This window comes from Sphaeramia orbicularis, chromosome 16, assembly GCF_902148855.1.
Source record: "Sphaeramia orbicularis chromosome 16, fSphaOr1.1, whole genome shotgun sequence".
Classification (NCBI taxonomy): Eukaryota; Metazoa; Chordata; class Actinopteri; order Kurtiformes; family Apogonidae; genus Sphaeramia; species Sphaeramia orbicularis.
In genome coordinates this window covers 25,678,218-25,697,937 of record NC_043972.1, presented here as the reverse complement: position 1 = coordinate 25,697,937, position 19,720 = coordinate 25,678,218, and the positions used below count along the sequence as shown (strand labels likewise).

The window sequence follows — 19,720 nt, the reverse complement described above, 5'->3', positions numbered from 1 at the left end:
GCTCTTTCATAATTCATAGTATGAGTATTGTTCGTTCAGTATTAATTGTCAGCCTTGTAAATCCAAGCTGGACTGACTGTACATATCCTGACCAAGGAAAATCAAATTCTCACTTTGTGCAGTAATCTACACCTGGCTTTTCTGCCTCCGTCCATAATAATATACATTATACAGACTCAATGTCGTCTAAAATTAATGTTTATTTGCAACATAGTATAGCAAACTATTACATGATCAAAAACAAATTAATTTTAGCAAAAAAAGAGTCTCAGTTTTGAATATCTGGGGTTGCCAGAAATTTGTGATGTTAAAATGGGGTCATGAGCCAAAAAAGGTTGGAAACCACTGCACTATATCGACATGAAGACCCCTTCTGGTTACGGGTGGGTAATGTACCAGTGCTTTAATGTTAGTATTTGAGGTGTGATGATATGTTTGGAAAAAGAAATAAAAACTGCAAGTAATAAAAAAAAACAAATAAGAAACAAATGTACTTTTTGGTTCATGTCACCTGTTAATGATCTGCCAACTAGAGTGTAAGTAGGCCAGTAATGACATGAGTTTTAACAGTTAATCTTTAGACATTTTCCCATTATGCTACACCACTCATATGCAAATTAAGCACTGGATTGGATCAACCACATTCCTGAAATAGATGACTCTGAAACAATTAGATACATTTACTTGGTGGAAACTTAAGCTTGTGCTGTTTTATGCTTGTGTTGAAGGGGTGATAAATTAAAGAAAGAGATTTAACTACTGTATAATACATTAGGTTACATTTGGGTAGATTCACTGCATCTGTTCAGGAGGCATAATATTAAGTTAAAAATGACTTTAAAGTAAAGTGACAGCATTTTGTGAGTTAATAAAAAGGTTCAGATTAAGTGCCGCAGACGTTCCACCAATCAGAACACAGAAAAACCCTCTTCACACAATGCAAAACTGTCCTTCGTTTTTATAATAACAGTAGTTGCTTTTCCATTGACCTTCAAATTGCGCAAATATAACTTACCTTAACTTAAAAATTTACCTAATGGAAAAATGACAATTTTGCCAAAAGTCTCGTTTTTCGATTAAAAGTTTTTGTGCTGGCAAGAGGTGGTTTTCCAGGCGTATTGCAAATGGTATATCATGCAAAACTGCAATGGAAAGACCTTTTTTCACAACTAGAGTCAGGTGAATTAAAAAAACAGATGTTGACGTGCGTTACAACAAGCAAAGAGGAAGAAGAAACATGTCGTGGCATGTGTGGACACACCAGGAAACCCATTCATTTTTTTAATTTAGTGCCAGATAGAGTGGTAATATATCCTACTATAATGCACGTTCTGTGTCCGATCAATGTGTGATCGATGTTGCAGCACAGGAGGGCGTTTGTACGGGTTTTCCTCTGCCTTCACAGGTCCGATCGCCACCAAACTCGCCAAATTAATAGAAACATTACCTGACTATCTACAAGGTACAATTTTATGTCCGTATTAAAATGCTGTGAGGCATGCTGGCTGATTTTAACAGGGTCCCAGCTCACCACAGATCAGGTCCCAGCTCATCTCAGACTGGGTCCCAGCTCACCTCGAACCAAGTCTGAGCTCACCACAGACCTTCACAGGCCCGATCACCGCCAAACTCACCAAATGAATAGAATCATTACCTGACTATCTACTAGCCACAATTTTATGTCCATATTCAAATGTTGTGAGGTATACTGGGCAATTTTAGCCTCTCATGCTATCGTACAATGGCACCATGGGTACAATGCTGCTAGTAATAATAATGAATATATCTGTTAATCAACACCATATTTACGTTCGTCACCATGTTTATGGAATGACTTCTCGTGTCATCTCGTGATAGTAAATAAACAAATCATCGCATTTGTGATTTAATGGAAAACCCGACATTATGCACTTCTGTTTTTTTGACATTTATTAAATATCGGTAAAGTTTTGCCTAGATGTCCAATGGAAAAGCAAGTAGTGTAGTCAAGTGTACTGCAGATTGCGATAGCTCTATTTATCTATTTAGCTCTATTTATCTATTTTTAAGCACGTTTTTAAAAAGCAGATGTTCACAATTCAAACAGATTTCTCTGGAGTTGCCTGTATGGAAATTTAAAGTTGCTATCAACAGCAGCAAAAGAACAAAAAAAAAAAAAAAAAAAAACTCTAATCGGGGACCTGCCACAGGAAATCTGTATGCAACCATCTACCCAGGAGGACAGCTTTAATTACAACACTGCTCTAAGCTCTAGAGAGCAATGCTAACTTTAGACACAGCCATGGTTACACACATACTCGCACACACCAGGGTGGGAAGGCTGTAGGCAAAACCTGCATACAGCTATACACATCAAGTAGTGGAAGGGTCTAAGTGGCACCCTGGAGAAGCACAAAGAACGAAGAAGAAAAATAAGGGTGAGAGAGTCTTTAAAACACACGAGGGAGTGCAATAAACTCTTCCAACAAACAATTTATGGCCAATTTTAAACCCTGTGGGTATTTTTGGGGCAAAGTAATGCTGATAAAAACCAGTGCAGACAGGTATTCACTGCATTAGCAAGGAATTTGACCCGCTGGTGGCATGAGATAAAAACATCAGCGCACTGCCAAAGTCATTAGGAATTAACCTCTGGGCACCATGAACATCTGTACCAAGTTTAATGGCAGTCCATCCAGCAGTTATTCTAACATGGCTCTAAAAAAGAAATGACTGCGCAAAAACAAAAAGCTCCAAAGGTCAGTACAATAGACACACTAAACTGACAAAAATATTGGGACACATCAAACCATCAGTTGCAGGAGTCTCCATTTCTGCTGATTTGAAGTCTCATCATGAAAAAAATGCTTATGTGAGCTGTAAATACTCATCACAGCAAATGTCAAATCAGTTATTTATTTTTCTCATTTGATAAAATACATATCATACTCAAATGAAACCTTTTCTGCATTCAAATATAGTAAACATTAATACTAATAGCAGCATAAATTACACTAGATTTGTACTTGTATGTTTTTCAGGATTTCCTTCATATTGGTCCATATTAACAGACCAACTTCTATTATTTTCCTTGTTGGTATTTTAGATCTACAGCACAATTTACTGAAATTTCATCTTCGCAACATTGCACGTCTCCGCCCCACCCTCTCCCCCTCAGCTGCCGAAACACTCATCCACGCCTTCATCACTTCCAGACTAAATTATTGTAATAACATTCTTTATGGCCTTCCTTCCACTGCCCTCCAAAAATTACAGTATGTTCAGAACTCAGCCGCCCGGTTACTCACCCACTCCCGCTCCAGAGATCACATCACACCCATCCTCCGTCAACTTCACTGGCTCCCTGTTCAACAGCGCATTGACTTCAAGATCCTCCTCATCACCTACAAAGCCCTACACAACCTTGCCCCCTCTTACCTGACTGATCTACTGCACTGCCACTCCCCTACTCGCCGTCTCCGCTCTGCAGATGCTAACCTTCTCACCCCCATCACCAAGACTAAGTTCCGTACCTTGGGTGACAGGGCTTTTGCCATCGCCGCCCCAACCCTCTGGAACTCCCTACCCATTCACATCCAGAACTCCGACACACTCACCTCATTCAAAAGCCAACTCTTCAGATCATCATTCGAAAACTGACTGCCTGTTCAACCTCATCCACTCTCATCTACCTTCTCTTGTGTGTTTTCTTTTGTCCGTATTTGTCTCTGTACTTGTTCTTTGATTACCGTTTAGTATTAACTCTGTATCTGTTTACCCGTTTGATGTATGTTTGTCCCTTGGCTGTTTATTGTAAAGCGTCTTTGAGTTCTTAGAAAAGCACTATATAAAACCGATGTATTATAATTATTATTATTATTTAAATGTATGTCAAAATAGACTTTAGCTGTGTCACTGAATCTGAAATATCTCTGTACACAATTTTAGATTGCAGCATGATTATATAACTGCACAGGATGAAAGTGTCATCTGCAGGTGTGATTGAATTAATTATGTAGTATTAATAGAAAGAGGCAGTTCTGCAAAAAAATAAAAAAGGTACAGTATGAATATTCCCCAATTTACATCCATGCAAATGGCACATGTGTGCTGCTATTTACTGGGAATTTCCAGTTTGCAGTGAATTTGACCAATTCTGGGTGCTTTATGAAATACACACTTGAGTTATTTTATATAATTTCCTCCAGTTTAGCAGCAACAAAAAACTCACAGTCCTTTGTAGATGTTTTTGTGGACAAAACTCATTGTATGCATGTATTGGAATTTTCCCTTATGGGACAAATAAAGGCATATCTTATCTTATTGTACACAAGGAAGAGAGATGTATTTGCTATCAAAATACTGATTATTACAGTTTCTAATTCCCATACCTGCAGTGCAGCCTCGGCTTCTTCAAGGGCAGGCCTAGCAGCTTCAAGTTTCTCCTCAGCGATAGCCTTGTCAGCTGAGATGCTGTCTACAATGGCCTGGGCCTTGTCCTTCACCTTCTGGACTTCAACTTTTACACGCTCTGCTGCCTGTGCTTTCACTGTTACTTCCTTTAACACCTTTGAGTACACAAACGACAAATAATAAACAGCATTTTTCAGACATTATAACAGTCATATCCTCCTGAGACCCAAGAAGGTGAACATTTTTAGCTTTTTTTTACATTAAACAATTGTCTTGATTGGAAAGTGCATAATGCAATAGTATTTTTCAGATACATTTTTAAAATTGTTTTTATTTATTTATTTAATGGAATGTCCTTTGCAACGGACAGCATTTTTTCAGTAAAACTGTCAAACGTTCGTCCCTTACAGAGGACAAAAATGCATTGCTGGGTCTCAGGAGGATATATACAACATTTATTCAGCATGAAAAGTTTTATCCTCGAGAGGGTCGCGGGTGCTGGAGCCTATCCCAGCTACCTATGTGTGAAGGCGGGGCCAGTTCATCACAGGGCATATATACAACATATAAAATAAATATACATCCACTGATAAACACATATTGACCTGAGGACATATGAGCAGAATTTGAGACACTGTGGATATATGTCAAGTGGAAAATTAGACATACTACTGCACATTAATGTCCATGTAATGATCCATAAAGCATATATGACTGCTTGTCTCATTTCACACAATGGAGCAGCTCCATCATATGTAAAAATACAGCAAAAACAAACAAACAAAATTAAAAAAAAAAACTCCTAAAGCATCAACACCATACCATGTCAGCCTTGTCATTGGCAACTTGAAGCTCCTTCTCCTTCACCTCCAGTTCCTTGCTGAGTGCTGCTACAGACTCAGATGCTTCTTTGAGCTTCTGGAGTCCAGTGTTCATCCTAAAAATAAAGAAATTTCAAGTATAACTACTAAGGCCAAACACAATTTCAGCATCAATTTGTGAGTGGTATTTTATAACATTGTAATAACAAGTATAGCAAACATTTTTCTTACTTAATGCTTTCAGTAAGCAGTTTACCTGTTGGCCAGGGTCTGGACCTCAGACCTCTTCTCCTTATAAATAGTTTTGTAGCCTTGGATGAACGATAAGTAGGACTTTGGTGTGACGTGGGTGGAGCGTCTGTATCTAGATTTAGATTTAAAATGTGAGATCTGTTAACTTGGTGTCAAAAAATAGTAAGATCATTTGCATATTATTTTAATCTACACTTTATTTACTCCATGAGTAAAGAGGTTGTTCTTCATTTTAATGAAAGCATTTAAATAAATGAGTTTAAATTACTGCAAGACTTAGACACACTAAGAAACATTTTCTGCAAAGTGAAAATATATCACAAGTCTTTGACTGGAGCAGCATGTTTATTTTAATCCAGGCCAACATGAATATTTGACAAAATACCTTTGGAAGTAGTCGACACACTTCTCTGCCACACCATCCTGGAAGGAGCCCATGCATTGGACCACTTCACTTTTAACCTGGAGGGAGCAGTCAATGTCATAGACGGACAGGAAGTGCTGTGATACTGAAAGACAGACAGATGGGGAAGGGAGAGAGGACTTTTAATATCATTTTACACTGCACACAAAACACTGCAAGAAATTCTAATGAGTTGGTTTTAAACCAGTAATGTTACCATTGCATTAAATTCATGGCATGTTTACATAATTCATGAAATGTCTGTACAAGTATTCACTGATCTGAAACCATCTGGATTATGACTGATTGTTTTCCAATCAAACTATTGTTTAATTGCATGGGATTCTATAGACCGTCTGTTACTCTAGCATCTGTGTGAAACTTGTGATGTTCTACTCCGAGTCAAGCTAAGAGGACTCTGGAGATTTGGAGATAGATGTGCAGATGCGTAGATAGGCTCTTATGTAACTTCTAATCCAATATGAAGAGTTACATTCAGCACAAAGCACAAAATGTCAACAAGCAGTGAGTGTTGTAAATGGATGTTGAATATCCTGTTTTAACTGCTTAAAGGTGGGGTAGGAGATGTTTTCCTGGAACATTTTTTACTATATTGCTTCAAATCCCCTTCACACCCCGATTGCACCCAATTAATTAAATGCTCTAACACAAAAATAAAAAAATGTAGACACCTGTGGAATGGACAGGACTGAAAAAACACCATCCAATCCTTTTAATGGGCCCATCGAAATGATTAAATGGTGATATGTCTATCAAACTCATCTGTCATTTGTCCCTCCCCCTCTGTGTGAACCCCTCTTCGTGCATGAATCACACATTCTCAGAGGCTTGGAGCACTAGTACAGGAAACGAAGCTAGAGCCAGAGCTTGGCTATATTAGTTATATTAGGATGGAAAGTTCATCGGCAAACTGTTTTGTCACTAACATAAATCACTAGGGAATGTAACGTTAGCCAAATAGGTATGAACTGGGGCTGTTCTGCCGACAAACATAATAGTGAAATGCAGATAATTACAGTGTTCAAAGCAAACTGTAGTGGGCTGCTAGCCTGACATCAGTCTTACTGCAATCAGATGTTCTTACTATAGCCTGAGATTATTTTGAACATGTATCAAAATAACAAGTGAAAAGTCAAACTTCTAATCTAATATACTGATCCGCGGAGGGGGGGGTGAATCATAAGAGTGTGTGTGTGTGGGGGGGGGGGGGATTGTTGGAGGAGAATGAATGAGGTATGTATGGATCCATGGACCGGTGAGCGGCAAATTGATGCTCATGAACCCTCGGGAACAAGCATTGTACTCTGGAGGCGTGGCTTCGGGGGAAGTCTGAAGAAAGGGGTTTGGACTTTTGAATTGTGTATTTTCAAAATGTAGCTTGCTCAAACCGTTTTTCCAGGACCTCCTACCCCACCTTTAACTGTTACCAGTAGACAGGTACATCATATGAATATCAAATAATTCAGAAATGTACCTGCAACAAGGGCATCTTTCGGCCATCGGCTGAACCAGTCCATAGTGCAGCCGGAAATCAGTGCTGGAAACTTTAATGCCCTGTTACGGAACTTTTCCCCGACAGGTGAGAAGCACAGAACAACATGGAGATTGTGTCGGACCCGTGACATGAAGTACTCGTACAGGTTCTCATTGGTCGGCGGTCGTCTGGGAAACTCGCGTTTCATGATAGGGATGAGATCACTGAGGATCTCATCAATCTCATCACGAGCAAATAGGTTGGATACCTAAAGACAACACAGATATACACCCACATAAAATTATCCAGCCATATTTCTGAGCATTTGTGAAATTGTGTGTTCTTTTTCATATTGTGAATAATTTAGTGCTTCTGCATTACTGGTGGTACTGCTGGAAAAGAAAAGACAAGGTGGACTGAATGAAAGGAATCAGATGCATGTGAATAAATAAAGAATAAATAAAAGAAGACCAATAGGGGGCGTGTAATAGCAGGAAAGACAAAGAAGACAATAACAAAGTATTAGATTAAGGACAGAAAGGAAATCATGGTAAAAAAGGCAAATGGAGTAGAGGCAGAAGAGGGAAAAAGGCATCAGGAGGAAAAGAGAACAGATGAGTGAACTGAATTAGATACAGAGAAGAAAGAGTAGATAGACTGTAGAGGAAAGGAGATATAACATGAATTACTAGAGGAGAAAATAACATTTTGGAAATGGTTTGTTTTCCCCAGTTATACTGCAGCCACTGTATCTAGTGCAATGGATGATTGTGGAGATACTGGCAGAAAAAACATGCAAACAGTGGTGCTTGACCTTGAGGCTACCTTCTGCTAGAACTGCTGTCACAGACACAAAGCCATTCTGTGGCTATAAGGCAGAATAGTACAGTACAGAGCATATCCATATCTGACAGTTCTGTAAATGTATTAAGCTGATATAAAAATTAAATGTTATGGTAGTCATTGGGATTTGTATTTAAATTAAAATAACCTGAATGCATATAAATATGTTGGAAAGAAGACATGTTTTTTTTTTCTGTTACTGATATCATATTTACATTTTCAGTATAGCACACTAGGATTGAACAGTTAATCAAAATATTATCTTCACTGCAATATGGCCAAGCCCTATATCCAAACTGAAAAAATCACATTATTTGATAAATGTATAATGCATCATAATATACAGTCCCATTATAACAGAAGCATTGTGATGCTAGAGATGCCCCTGACTACAAATCTTACCCTCCAGGCACAAGACGATGCGCTTGTTTGGTACCATAGTCTGTTTTGCATGAAAATTATTTGATTTGATCATAATAACCACAACTGCAACAGGGAAAAAAATAATAATAATATTCAGTGAACAAAATGTCTGAAAGTACTAGGTAGACAAGCAAGCTGACAAACATATCGTCAGTCAAAAACCACTTGGCCTTCTCTTCTTATTAATAGAGCAATAATTTATAGTTTCTACTATATGTTGAAGTGAATAAGACCAGAATAATATGTGAAAAAATATATAAATATTCTAGATAGAAGTTCAATAGAAGTTTATGAGAGTCGAGTTTTTATGTATCAGTGATATTGTACTTTAAATTTCTGTATTTCTTCACTGACTTCAATTTCAAGCTGCGGTTTTTGCTCCTTTCCACTAAAATTGTGACTTTTATATCTGTCAGGATAATACCAGTATGTTTTTAGTTGGATGTTGCTCAGTCCTATAGTCAACATGAGCTGACAGGTATTTGACTTTCTAGTATAATCTCAAAAACAGATATTAAAACTATGGCAGATCCACCAGTCATAATGAAAATGATAATGAAATAAATGACAGAAACCTCAGTTTAATGCACACTTTAGTGTAATGTAATAAAGGTATTTCAGAAAGGCAGTGACCACAGATTCTGTCACCCTCAGATGTAAAGACCATGCACTCTGCTACATTGGATTTGTGTGAACACTACAATAAAGAACAGGAGTTGATAATATTATTTATTTGGTTGTTGTTGTTTTTTGTTGTTGTTGTGCTTTTTTTTTTTTTTTTTTTTTTTTTTTGTGTTTAATAGGCCTGTAGGTTTGTTGTATAATTTGTTTTTTTTTTGTACTGTCTGTGTAGTCCCTTATGTCTAAGTACATGTTGATGTAAATGTATAATTAATAATAAATAAATAAATAAATAAATAAATAAACAGTTATAAATATATGTACATATTACCACAGGGCTATGCATATTACTACAGGGTATACAGTGAATGTTGCTGCTCATGACATGTTTTTTTTTTTTATGTGTGTGGTACTGACCTCTCCAGATGATAGGACGTTGTTCATGTACTCGAGGAAAGATTCATCTTTGATCTCGTTGTCAGTAAAAATGAAGCTGATGCCTTTGCCGTGCTGGCCAGCTGTCCTGTACAAACCCTTGAGGTCATCCATCAGATTAGCCGTGTTGTATGAGCTGGCAAAGAGCAAAACAATAAAATAAATATGAGCATAGATTTTCCCCCAGCTTAAATCACCTAAAAAAGGAAAAACAAACAGTTTTACGGTGTATACTGTATGTGTATAGAATTTTAATTTTCATCAGAATATTGTTGAGTAGTTATAGATCAGCAGTATTTAGCTGAAAATCTTTGGTTTTTTCCATCCTCGGTCACACTACACTGGTCGGTAGTAGATCATTTTACCCATAAAAAAAAGCAATTATGATGTTTTATTACTAGGATGGGTGGAGAGAAAGGACTCAACCATGTCCTAAATGAAAAAAGTAAGAGGAAATTATTAAAACAGTTTAGATTTTTAAGTCACAAGTGCATTAATAGCATCATCAGAATTATTTATTACATTTTTTTGTACATAAGAATTGTATTTCCTGCTCACTTGCCTCCACCAGTTTACATCGGTTCTTGTGATTCTGACTTAATTATTATTACTGACTGAAGCAAAACATAATCATGACACTGACAATGGGAGATGAATCATGAAAACGTGACATGTGAGCGGCAAACAGGTGTGTGAGAAGAGGAAGAGAAAGCAAAAGGGGGGAAAACAAGAAGGCTGGCGGGCACATTGTAGAGGTGATTGTGTTCTCCAGAGATGTCTGTAGGGCCAAGAGGAGGGGACACAAGACCTAATGGATACTAAGAGCAAATGATAAATTCATTTAGGAAAAAAAGAACAACAACAGCTGCAACGAACACACAACAGAACTAATAGAGAGAATGGAGAGACAAAAACATCTGACAGGTGGGAGAGCAAGAGGGAGAACAACAAGGTAGATAAAGTGCAGGAGGAAGCAAATGGAGAAAAATGACTCTTATTGGTTAAAGCTAAAGAGAATCATCCGAATCAGCTGTACACAGGCAGGGAGTTTATGTTTTGTGGAGCACTTAATTGAAATGCAGACACTAACTGTACAAAGTACCCAGCTGCTGAGGCAAATAATTAATTCCGACTGCAGCTCCTGAAAGATAAATAACAATTCTCTTGAAATGTCAAAATACAGAGACAGAACTTTAAAGTGAGAACACAAGTTTTGCACTCATATCAATGTGGATTTGTTTGTTTTTCTTCATGTAGTAAGTTTCACGATGCAGATTAAATAGTCACAGCGGACCGGCGCACTTAGAAGAATTGCTTATTTGCATCGAAAAATGGCATTAATCCTGATTTTAATGGAAGCCTCTGGGTCGCATTGTTGATTTGGAGTTGTTCAAAGTTAAAAACTAATTCGCAGAGAACTTAAACTGTGTGTGGATGTGTGAGATTTATAGCTTCTATATATTCAAGAACTTTATACTTTATCAAGTTTGGTAAAGCAAGTAGCAAAACTGACAGAGGATGAAGAGAAGTTTCTGAGATCTCCTGGACTGTAAACAAATGTATGAGGAGATAAAATAAAGATCTAATAAAAGGATTTTTCAGTATCTGCAAGATGTATTTTTTGTGCCAAATAAATTTAGAATGAATTAATGGCAAAATGAAAGCCATAATTCAGGTGGACTGGAAGTAATTAAGCTGTCAACCAACCCCCCATTAATAAAGGCAAAAATACGTTAAATAAATACTGAAAGAAGAACAGACTGAAACAAACCCCACCCCTCGCACATTTTATAGCTTATTTTGGCATCAATCCAGCTGATGTCATCATGTCTGTGCATGTGCTGATGTCAGCGTATCAAGTGCCACTATATATGTGCCAAGTTTGAAGTAAATTGAAACAAAATTGATGTTTTTATAGACGTTTGAAATTTTGCCCATTATATGTAAATGGGAAAAAAAAAGGATTTTAAAAATTCATAAAAAATAGGAACTTTGACCTCTTTTTCCCAAAATGTAATGACATCTGTTCCGGGTCACTGGCAATCTATAAACCCAATTTGGTATAAATTCAATCAACAGTTTTGCTGCTAAATACATTTGAAATTTTACCCATTATAAGTAAATGGGAAAAAAACATATATTTTAAAAATTCATTAAAAAATTGAACTTTGACCTACTCTTCCTAAAATGTAATCAGATCTATTCTGGGTCACTGGCAATCTATAAACCCAATTTGGTATGAATTCAACCAATAGTTTTGCTGCTACAGACATGTGAAACTCCACCCATTATAGGTAAATGGGGAAAAAAACAAAAGACGCAAAAAATGTAACAACAAACTGAACCAAAAACAATCAATACCCCTTGCCTCCCCTTCGGGGGTGGGGGGGGTGTATAACAAAGCATTCTTCTATCATCATAAACAGGGAATAAATGTTGTGGTGAGTATTACCGTGTTAGAGTAATCTGAAAGATCCTGTATCCAGCGATGAAAGAGGCCAGTCTGGTCAGGCTTTGTTTGCCTGAGCCTCCAACACCCACTAACAAGGCGTTACCTCCGGAGGTTCTGATAATCCTTGAAACCTGCAGACGCATTTACACAAAAGTGTGAATGTATGTAAAATGTTAGGCGTGAGAAAAAAAAGAGTAAGGGATACAGCACAGATTTGACAAACACATACACGTTCCCTTTATTAAGTTGCACTGGAAGATAAAGTAGTGATACAATTGCTGGTTGCAGCAAAGACCATCCATAAATTTAAAAAAAAGATTAATTATGTCTGTCAACCAGAAACTCAACTTGACGTGTATGGATGTCATCTGACAGTAGTTTTAACCCTGTAAAACCTAGCAAAAACTAGCCTAAAAATTCAAATTTATGGGAATTGAGATGTTTATTAGACCTTTTAACAAAATCCAAGCAAAATATTTTGCCATATCATTTTGTTCATGATATATTTTTGTACCACATTTGATACATTGGGCATTTTTATAAAGCACCTTATATACCTGCAGTATCAAATTTGATACACATGTTTTTAACACAATTTAACTGTACTAAAAATAATCAGTTATCAAGTAACTATTCACTGTTTCAGTACATGATGAAAAGAAGAAAATATAAATGTTCTTAATGTAACTTTTTGCAAATTACAAAAGCCTTCCTGCAAAAAGTGTGTGGACGACTTAGTGATAGTGGCCATATTGAAAAAGGCACAAAAAAAAGGTCTTCCACTGGCTGCTGTAGGATGATAATCCACCAAGAGGCAGAAAACATGGATCAGGTCATACGCTACAGGTTTCTAAGAAAAGTATTGATCTTGTTAATTAGATAGAGGTCTCAGAACCTGGCGTGGCAAATATGGTACAAATGGTTTTATAGGGTTAATATCATCCTAAAATACAACTCATTTAAAGGTCTTTTCATGGTGTAACTTACGTATGTCCTTTTAAATAAAAAATATGACACCATACAGTATATTTACACTACTTGTCCTAATCTAGTCAAGTTTAATCTAATAATATCACCAGTTTATTATCTTCCATTACTGGTAATAACAAGTGGTGCCAGGCACAACATACATATTTCACCCATTATAAGTAAATGGGAAGAATTTAAAAATTCATAAAAAATTTTAACTTTGACCTACTGTTCCCAAAATGTAATGAGATCTATTCTGGGTCACTGGCAATCTATAAACCCAATTTGGTATGAATTCAACCAATAGTTTTGCTGCTACAGACATGTGAAATTTCACTCATTATAAGTAAATAGGGAAAAAAAAAGATTTTAAAAATTCATAAAAAATTTAAACTTTGACCTACTTTTCCCAAAATGAAATGAGATCTATTCTGGGTCACTGGAAATCTATCAACCCAATTCTGAATGAATTCAACAGATAGTTTTGCTGCTAGAGTGTTAGAAATCAAACAAACAAACAAGCCGAACCAAAAACAATACCCCTTGCCTCCCCTTCGTGGGGTGGGGTAACAAAGAAACAGTGCTTTGAATGGTAAGAAACACATATTACCTTGACCAAATGTATCATGGCATCCTGGAAAAAGACCATATCCATTGCAGTTCCCCTGATAGTCTCATTATAATGGCTCAGGAACATGTTCAGACGGTCTTTCAAACTTTCAAATGACTCTATCGGCTCATACACTTTGGGCAAATCAAAATCAGAGTCTTCTGGCTCTTCCCCTGTGACAATATAACGTTTTAGATTTAAATGACTGTAATGAAAAAAACAACAACCCTCAATTCATCTGATTTCTTTTGAAAGTACATTTGATGAGTACCTGTAGCTTCTGGTGCATCTCGTAAAAAGTCCACAAAGTACCTATCGGTTCCATAGTCCACCATGGTCTTGTACTCCTCGCCAAGCTTCTGGTCTACTAGATCTGCCAAAGCCTGGTCGAACCACTCCACATCTTCAGGCATAGTAAATCTGTCTGCTATTACACGTTTGCACTCATGTTTCCACAATGCCAGCAGCACCTGAAAATGATTTGCAGTTTTTCATGCCCAGTGAACATGGTTGAAAGGGCTGGATTTATTTATTTATTTATTTAATTCTTTTATTCTTTTATTCTAGGAGCTCATAAGCACAAAGAAAAATCCTGAGATTGGTCTATTATATCCTATCCTATCCTACTCTACTGTATACAGCTACAGCAGTTGAGTTTATTCTAGTCTTGTCTGCTGTGGTCTTCAGAATTTGAGATCTCAGTGTCACCTGGGATGTCGGGCTGTTTGTCTACACTTCAACCAGCCTGAGGTAGAAGATATATTTCCCTCATGTCAATTATTTAGTGGGCCACAAACCAGCAGCTAAAAGACTACCCCAGCAAGAACTGAGAAAGTACTATGTATGTGTTTATTTGTCTTTTCTACCATCAAACACATCTACATTGCTCCTATAGTAAATATATTTCAGCATAATACAGAAAATAATAGCATCATCATATGGGTGTCATGCTACTAAAATGTAAATAAGAACCTTGATCATTACCCCTCAGGCTTGTTGTCTGCTCTAGTGTGTATTATATCCATACTGCACTTCATTAATCTAACCTTCTGTACTCGTCTATGTGTGTGATTGGATACACATGAGAAAACCAGTGCTAAGAGAATACACATAGTCATTAACTTGCTAGTGGAATGTCATATTTTGCATATAGAATTAGCTAACTAAAATGCATTAATTATGAAGACATTCAGAGTCAGCAAGGTGTATAGTGAACAATGCCTTGTTTTGGCTACAGTTTCAGTTGCCTTTTTTTTTTTAAACTGCAAAATAAATTCACACAATATGGATTTTGGATTCAAGGATGGACCACACAATAAAAAGAGAATTATTCCATTCATTTGCATCTTTGTTATACACTCATATTTCTTGTAAAAAATATAAAACAGAACTAACATCAGAAATTCACCCGCTTAATTAAACATATAAACCAGTGTTTTTCAACCATGGGATTGGGACCTCACATGGGGTCGCCTGGAATTCAAATGGGGTTGGCTGAAATTTCTAGTAATTGATACAAATAAAAACTTGCTAATAAAAAATATATGGTGAGTTGACAGAGACAATCCCAATCCATAAAAGACAAACTGTGAAGCTGAAACTGAAGCACTGTGGTAATGTTTATCTTTCAAATGTTCATTGTGGTCGGTTTCAGATGCTGCAGCTCTTTCATAATTCATAGTTTGAGTTCTTGTTTGTTCAGTATTAATTGTCAGCCTTGTAAATCCAAGCTGGACTGACTGTACATATCCTGACCAAGGAAAATCAAATTCTCACTTTGTGCAGTAACCTACACCTGACTTTTCTGCCTTCATCCATAATAATATACATTACATAGACTAAATGTTGTCTAAAATTAACGTTACGATATCATTAACGTTTATTTGCAATATAGTATAGCAAACTATTACATGATCAAAAACAAATTAATTTTAGACAACAAAAAAAAGTGTCTGTTTTGAATGTCTGGGGTCACCAGAAATTTGTGATGTTAAAATGGGGTCACGAGCCAAAAAAGGTTGGGAACCACTGATATAAACACAATGTTAGAGTTTTCTCACCTGAGTAGAATTGACCACCTCAGCATTGGTATTAAGCATGCCTTGCCAGACCCGGGACAGATCCCTGAGGTTAAAGATGTAGTGGAACTTGGCTGGTGTGGGAAGCATCTTAATTTTGGTCAACTGCCACAGTTGGCGGGTAAGAGACACCAAGGAGGGAACAGTGTTGATAACCTCATCAAGGAAACCACGGCGAGAACAGAAATGGCCTTCACCAATGACACCTAGGGTTGTTGACAAAAGTGATCCTTCTTAAGACTGGTTTGAGATTTGTTACATATTGTAAGGCATGGGTGTTAAACATGTGGCTAGTGGGCCAAACCAGCCCACTAAAGGGTCCAATCAGACCCACAGGATGAATTTTCAAAATGCAAAAATTATACTGAAGATATAAACAGTTTTAGTTCAGGAGTCACATACAGCACAATTGGATCTCAAGTGGATCGGACAATTATAATAATAGCAAAATAATCAATAAATAATGGCAACTCCAAACTTTTCTCTTTGTTTTAGCGTGAAAAAAGTCAGATTACATGTTGAAAATATTTAGTTTTTGACAATGCTTTCACAATTAAATGTGAAGAATCTAAACAACAATGAACAACCTAAAATCTCTCAAGAAAAATCAGAGGAATTTTAACAATATTATAGCTGTTAATAAATGTTTTGTGTCTTTGTAGATCCATTGCGATTTACAAGTTGATTTTTTTTTGCACTAAAATAAAGAGGAACATTTTAGAGTAATTATTTATAGGTTATTATGGCATGATTTTACTGATATGGCCCATTTGAGATTATGCTGTATGTAGCCTCTGAACTCTGAGTTTGACACCCCTGCTGTAAGGAATGATGAAATGCAATTTTGAGCCAACTGGCCATTCTTGCAATATCACAGTATAACAATAATATTTTTCAATAAAATATATATTTAGCTTATCTGGCAAAAAGAGATACAGCAGTAAGACAGAGCCAAGGTTTAACACAACTATACTGTAATAATATCTATGCACATAATTCAAAATTGAAGAAAGAAATGCTATTATAAGTTAGAACAGTTCTGTTAGTCAACATCAGCAAATCAGCAAAATTATTTTCATTTAATATATGCACCAATAGAAACTTTTCACCTACCAAATATCTTGTCTATGGAAGTATTGGAGGGCAGTGTACAGTTAAAGATGGAAAACTGCCTTTTCAGTCTCTGAGGGATGTCATTTCGACCTCCCCCTGGGTGGATCATAGCTGCGAGGAACTGAACATCCACAATATTTGTAAACTCTCCAGGTTTCTCCAGGTTGAAGAATCCGTTCTGCTCCATCAGCTGCCGGACAATCTCATTAGTGACCTATGATTTAAAGAAAAAGTGTGCTCTGTAAATGTTGCTCATAATGTACATATCATATAATTTATCCACCAAAATGTGTCAATGTGCAGGTAAAATAATTGGAAACCTGGTCCCCCCACTCATTGATGACAGGCATGTTGATATCATCTATAAATACAGACATTTTCTTCCCAGCCGGGGGTCCATAAGTAGTGCCCATTCTCTTATCCACATAGCTCTCTACAGTTCTCTGCAAAGGGGTGAAATGAAAATCACACATAAGATGCCAACAGACAGTAGAAAATGGGGAAAATAGAAAGCCAGAGGACAGATGTACAAAGTCCTGTCAGACGTAATCCACTGTGACAGCATTATTGATGCGCAGCTTGGCTACGTGCAGGAAAAACACACTGGACCCTTCACCGGGCTGCAATTTTCTTAAAGCAACCAGATCGATATTACTTCACAAGTTCATAATAAGGCATGACAAGTTAACATCCATCATCAGGTGAAGGTACAAAAATAAAGGGTAAACACAAGGTTATGTGTGTCTTACCTGGAACATGAATGGTGTGGTAGCAGAGGAGAAGTTGAGACACTTGCCCATGTGGGTCTCAGGATCATACTTTGACATGTAGCTCTTGATGACAACAGTCTTGGCTGTTCCTTGCTCTCCAATTAGCAAAACAGCCTGTAAGTTGATTAATTTCTCATGAGTATGACAATAAAATATCTGTATGCATCGCCAGTTGAACTCCCCTTCATAGTGATACTTCAGTGTTTTATACAGTAAAACACAGGTGTCAAACATACGACCCGGGGGCCAAATCTGGCCCGTCAAAGGGTTCAATCTGGCCCCTGGGATGAATTTGGGAAATGCAAAAATGACACTGAAGATATTAAGAATCATTTTAGGTCAATTCAATCTAAAGTGGATCAGACCAGTAAAATACAATCATAATAACCTATAAATAATGAAAACTGTAAATTTTTCTCATTGTTTTAGTGTAAAAAAAAAAAAAAAAAGGAAAATTGCTCAAAAATGTTGACATTTACAGACTAGCCTTTTATATTAAAAAATGTGAACCTGAAATCTCTTAAGAGAAGTATGTGGAATTTTAATATTATTTTCCCTGTTATTAAATGTTTTGTGTATTTGTTTAATTCAAGATTTTTTTTTTTGCTTAATTGAACTTTTTTTTGCTTAATTCAACATTTTTTTGTGCTTAATTCAAGACTTTTTTTCTCAATTCAAGATTTTTTTTTTTTGCTTAATTCAAGATTTTTTTTTGCTTAATTCAACATTTTTTTGCTCAATTCAAGATTTTTTTTTTTGCTTGATTAAAGATTTGTTTTGCTTGATTCAAGATTTTTTTTTTTTATTTTATTCAAGAATTTTTTTGTTGCATGATTCAAGATTTTTTTTTTGCTTAATTCAACATTTCTTTTGCTTATTTCAAGATTTTTTTTTTTTTTTTTGCTTCATTCAAGATTTTTCAAAACAGTAAAAAACTATCATAATAACTTATAAATAATGAAAACTGTAAATTTTTCTCATTGTTTTGGTGTAAAAAAAAAAAGTAAAATTTACACAAAAAATGTTGAGATTTACATACTAGCCTTTTATTAAAAAAATAAATAAATAAATAAAGTGAATAACCTGAAATCTCTTAAGAGAGGTATGTGGAATTTACAACAATATTCTCCCTGTTACTTAATGTTTGGTGTATTTGTAGATCCACTGTGATCTCTAAGTTGTGATTCTCATGTATGAATGACAAACTAAGGCTTAATATTGTTAACATTGCACTTATTTTACTAAAGAATTTTCAGGTTCATATTTGTTCATGTTATGTTCGAGTACAATTCATAGATGTAAACATTTTCATTACGGAATTTTACTTTTTTCACTCAAAAGTTCTTATCCTACTGTTTATATTACTTTACTGGTCCGGCCCACTTTATATCATATTAGGCTGAATGTGGCCCCTGAACTAAAATGAGTTTGACACCCCTGCAGTAAAATGATAAATATCAGTCTTAAAGAGCAGTTTATCATTCAGTTGAGCTAGACTTAACATTCTTAAGAGTTTAAAAAGCTGAAAGAGGACCAACTTTAAGTAAATAAATAAACCAGAGAGGCACATTAATGAGAAAGATTAAAATTTCTACAAGGCCCTTAATCAACAATGCACATAAGGTATTATTTAACTTTCTTTTCAAAACTTTCTCTTAAATGAAATTTTCCATGGTTAAACTTACAGTAGCAATTATAAAAGAACAGATTTTGTGGCAGCAGCAGTAGCAACAAGCTGAAAACACCAAATCATCATCAACTTTCAAAATGATGTGGCAAACATTAGCTTATTTACATATTATAGAGCATTTCAGTATTAGCATTCATTTTAGTTGTATTTTTGTCCACCTGATGAGTGTTAGTACATCATTTACTCCCAGTCATGTGATACAGTGAATGTTAGATATTTAAACTTATGATGGTCTTCTATATAGAATACTGATCACAGTAGGCTATTTGATCTTTGTTTCTCTGGGAAGCAATATTGACAAAGCTATACCAACAATACCATTATCGACTGAAATGTGCGTAAGCATATGTCTA

General features: G+C 36.1%; 1 protein-coding gene across 1 annotated transcript in view; it reads right to left on the bottom strand.

Annotated features, from left to right (window-relative positions):
- The window catches only part of dnah5 (dynein, axonemal, heavy chain 5), a 153,966-nt gene that overhangs the window by 61,937 nt on the left and 72,309 nt on the right, over positions 1-19,720 (bottom strand). Inside the window, exons 53-65 of the mRNA XM_030157779.1 lie at positions 17,657-17,791; positions 17,228-17,350; positions 16,908-17,121; positions 15,777-16,000; positions 13,975-14,186; positions 13,717-13,921; positions 12,138-12,268; positions 9,668-9,821; positions 7,364-7,631; positions 5,851-5,974; positions 5,470-5,577; positions 5,215-5,329; positions 4,371-4,547 (exon numbers count right to left, since the gene is read on the bottom strand). Coding sequence (XP_030013639.1) covers positions 4,371-4,547; positions 5,215-5,329; positions 5,470-5,577; positions 5,851-5,974; positions 7,364-7,631; positions 9,668-9,821; positions 12,138-12,268; positions 13,717-13,921; positions 13,975-14,186; positions 15,777-16,000; positions 16,908-17,121; positions 17,228-17,350; positions 17,657-17,791 — 2,190 coding nt within the window. The remainder of the gene's footprint in view (positions 1-4,370; positions 4,548-5,214; positions 5,330-5,469; positions 5,578-5,850; positions 5,975-7,363; positions 7,632-9,667; positions 9,822-12,137; positions 12,269-13,716; positions 13,922-13,974; positions 14,187-15,776; positions 16,001-16,907; positions 17,122-17,227; positions 17,351-17,656; positions 17,792-19,720) is intronic.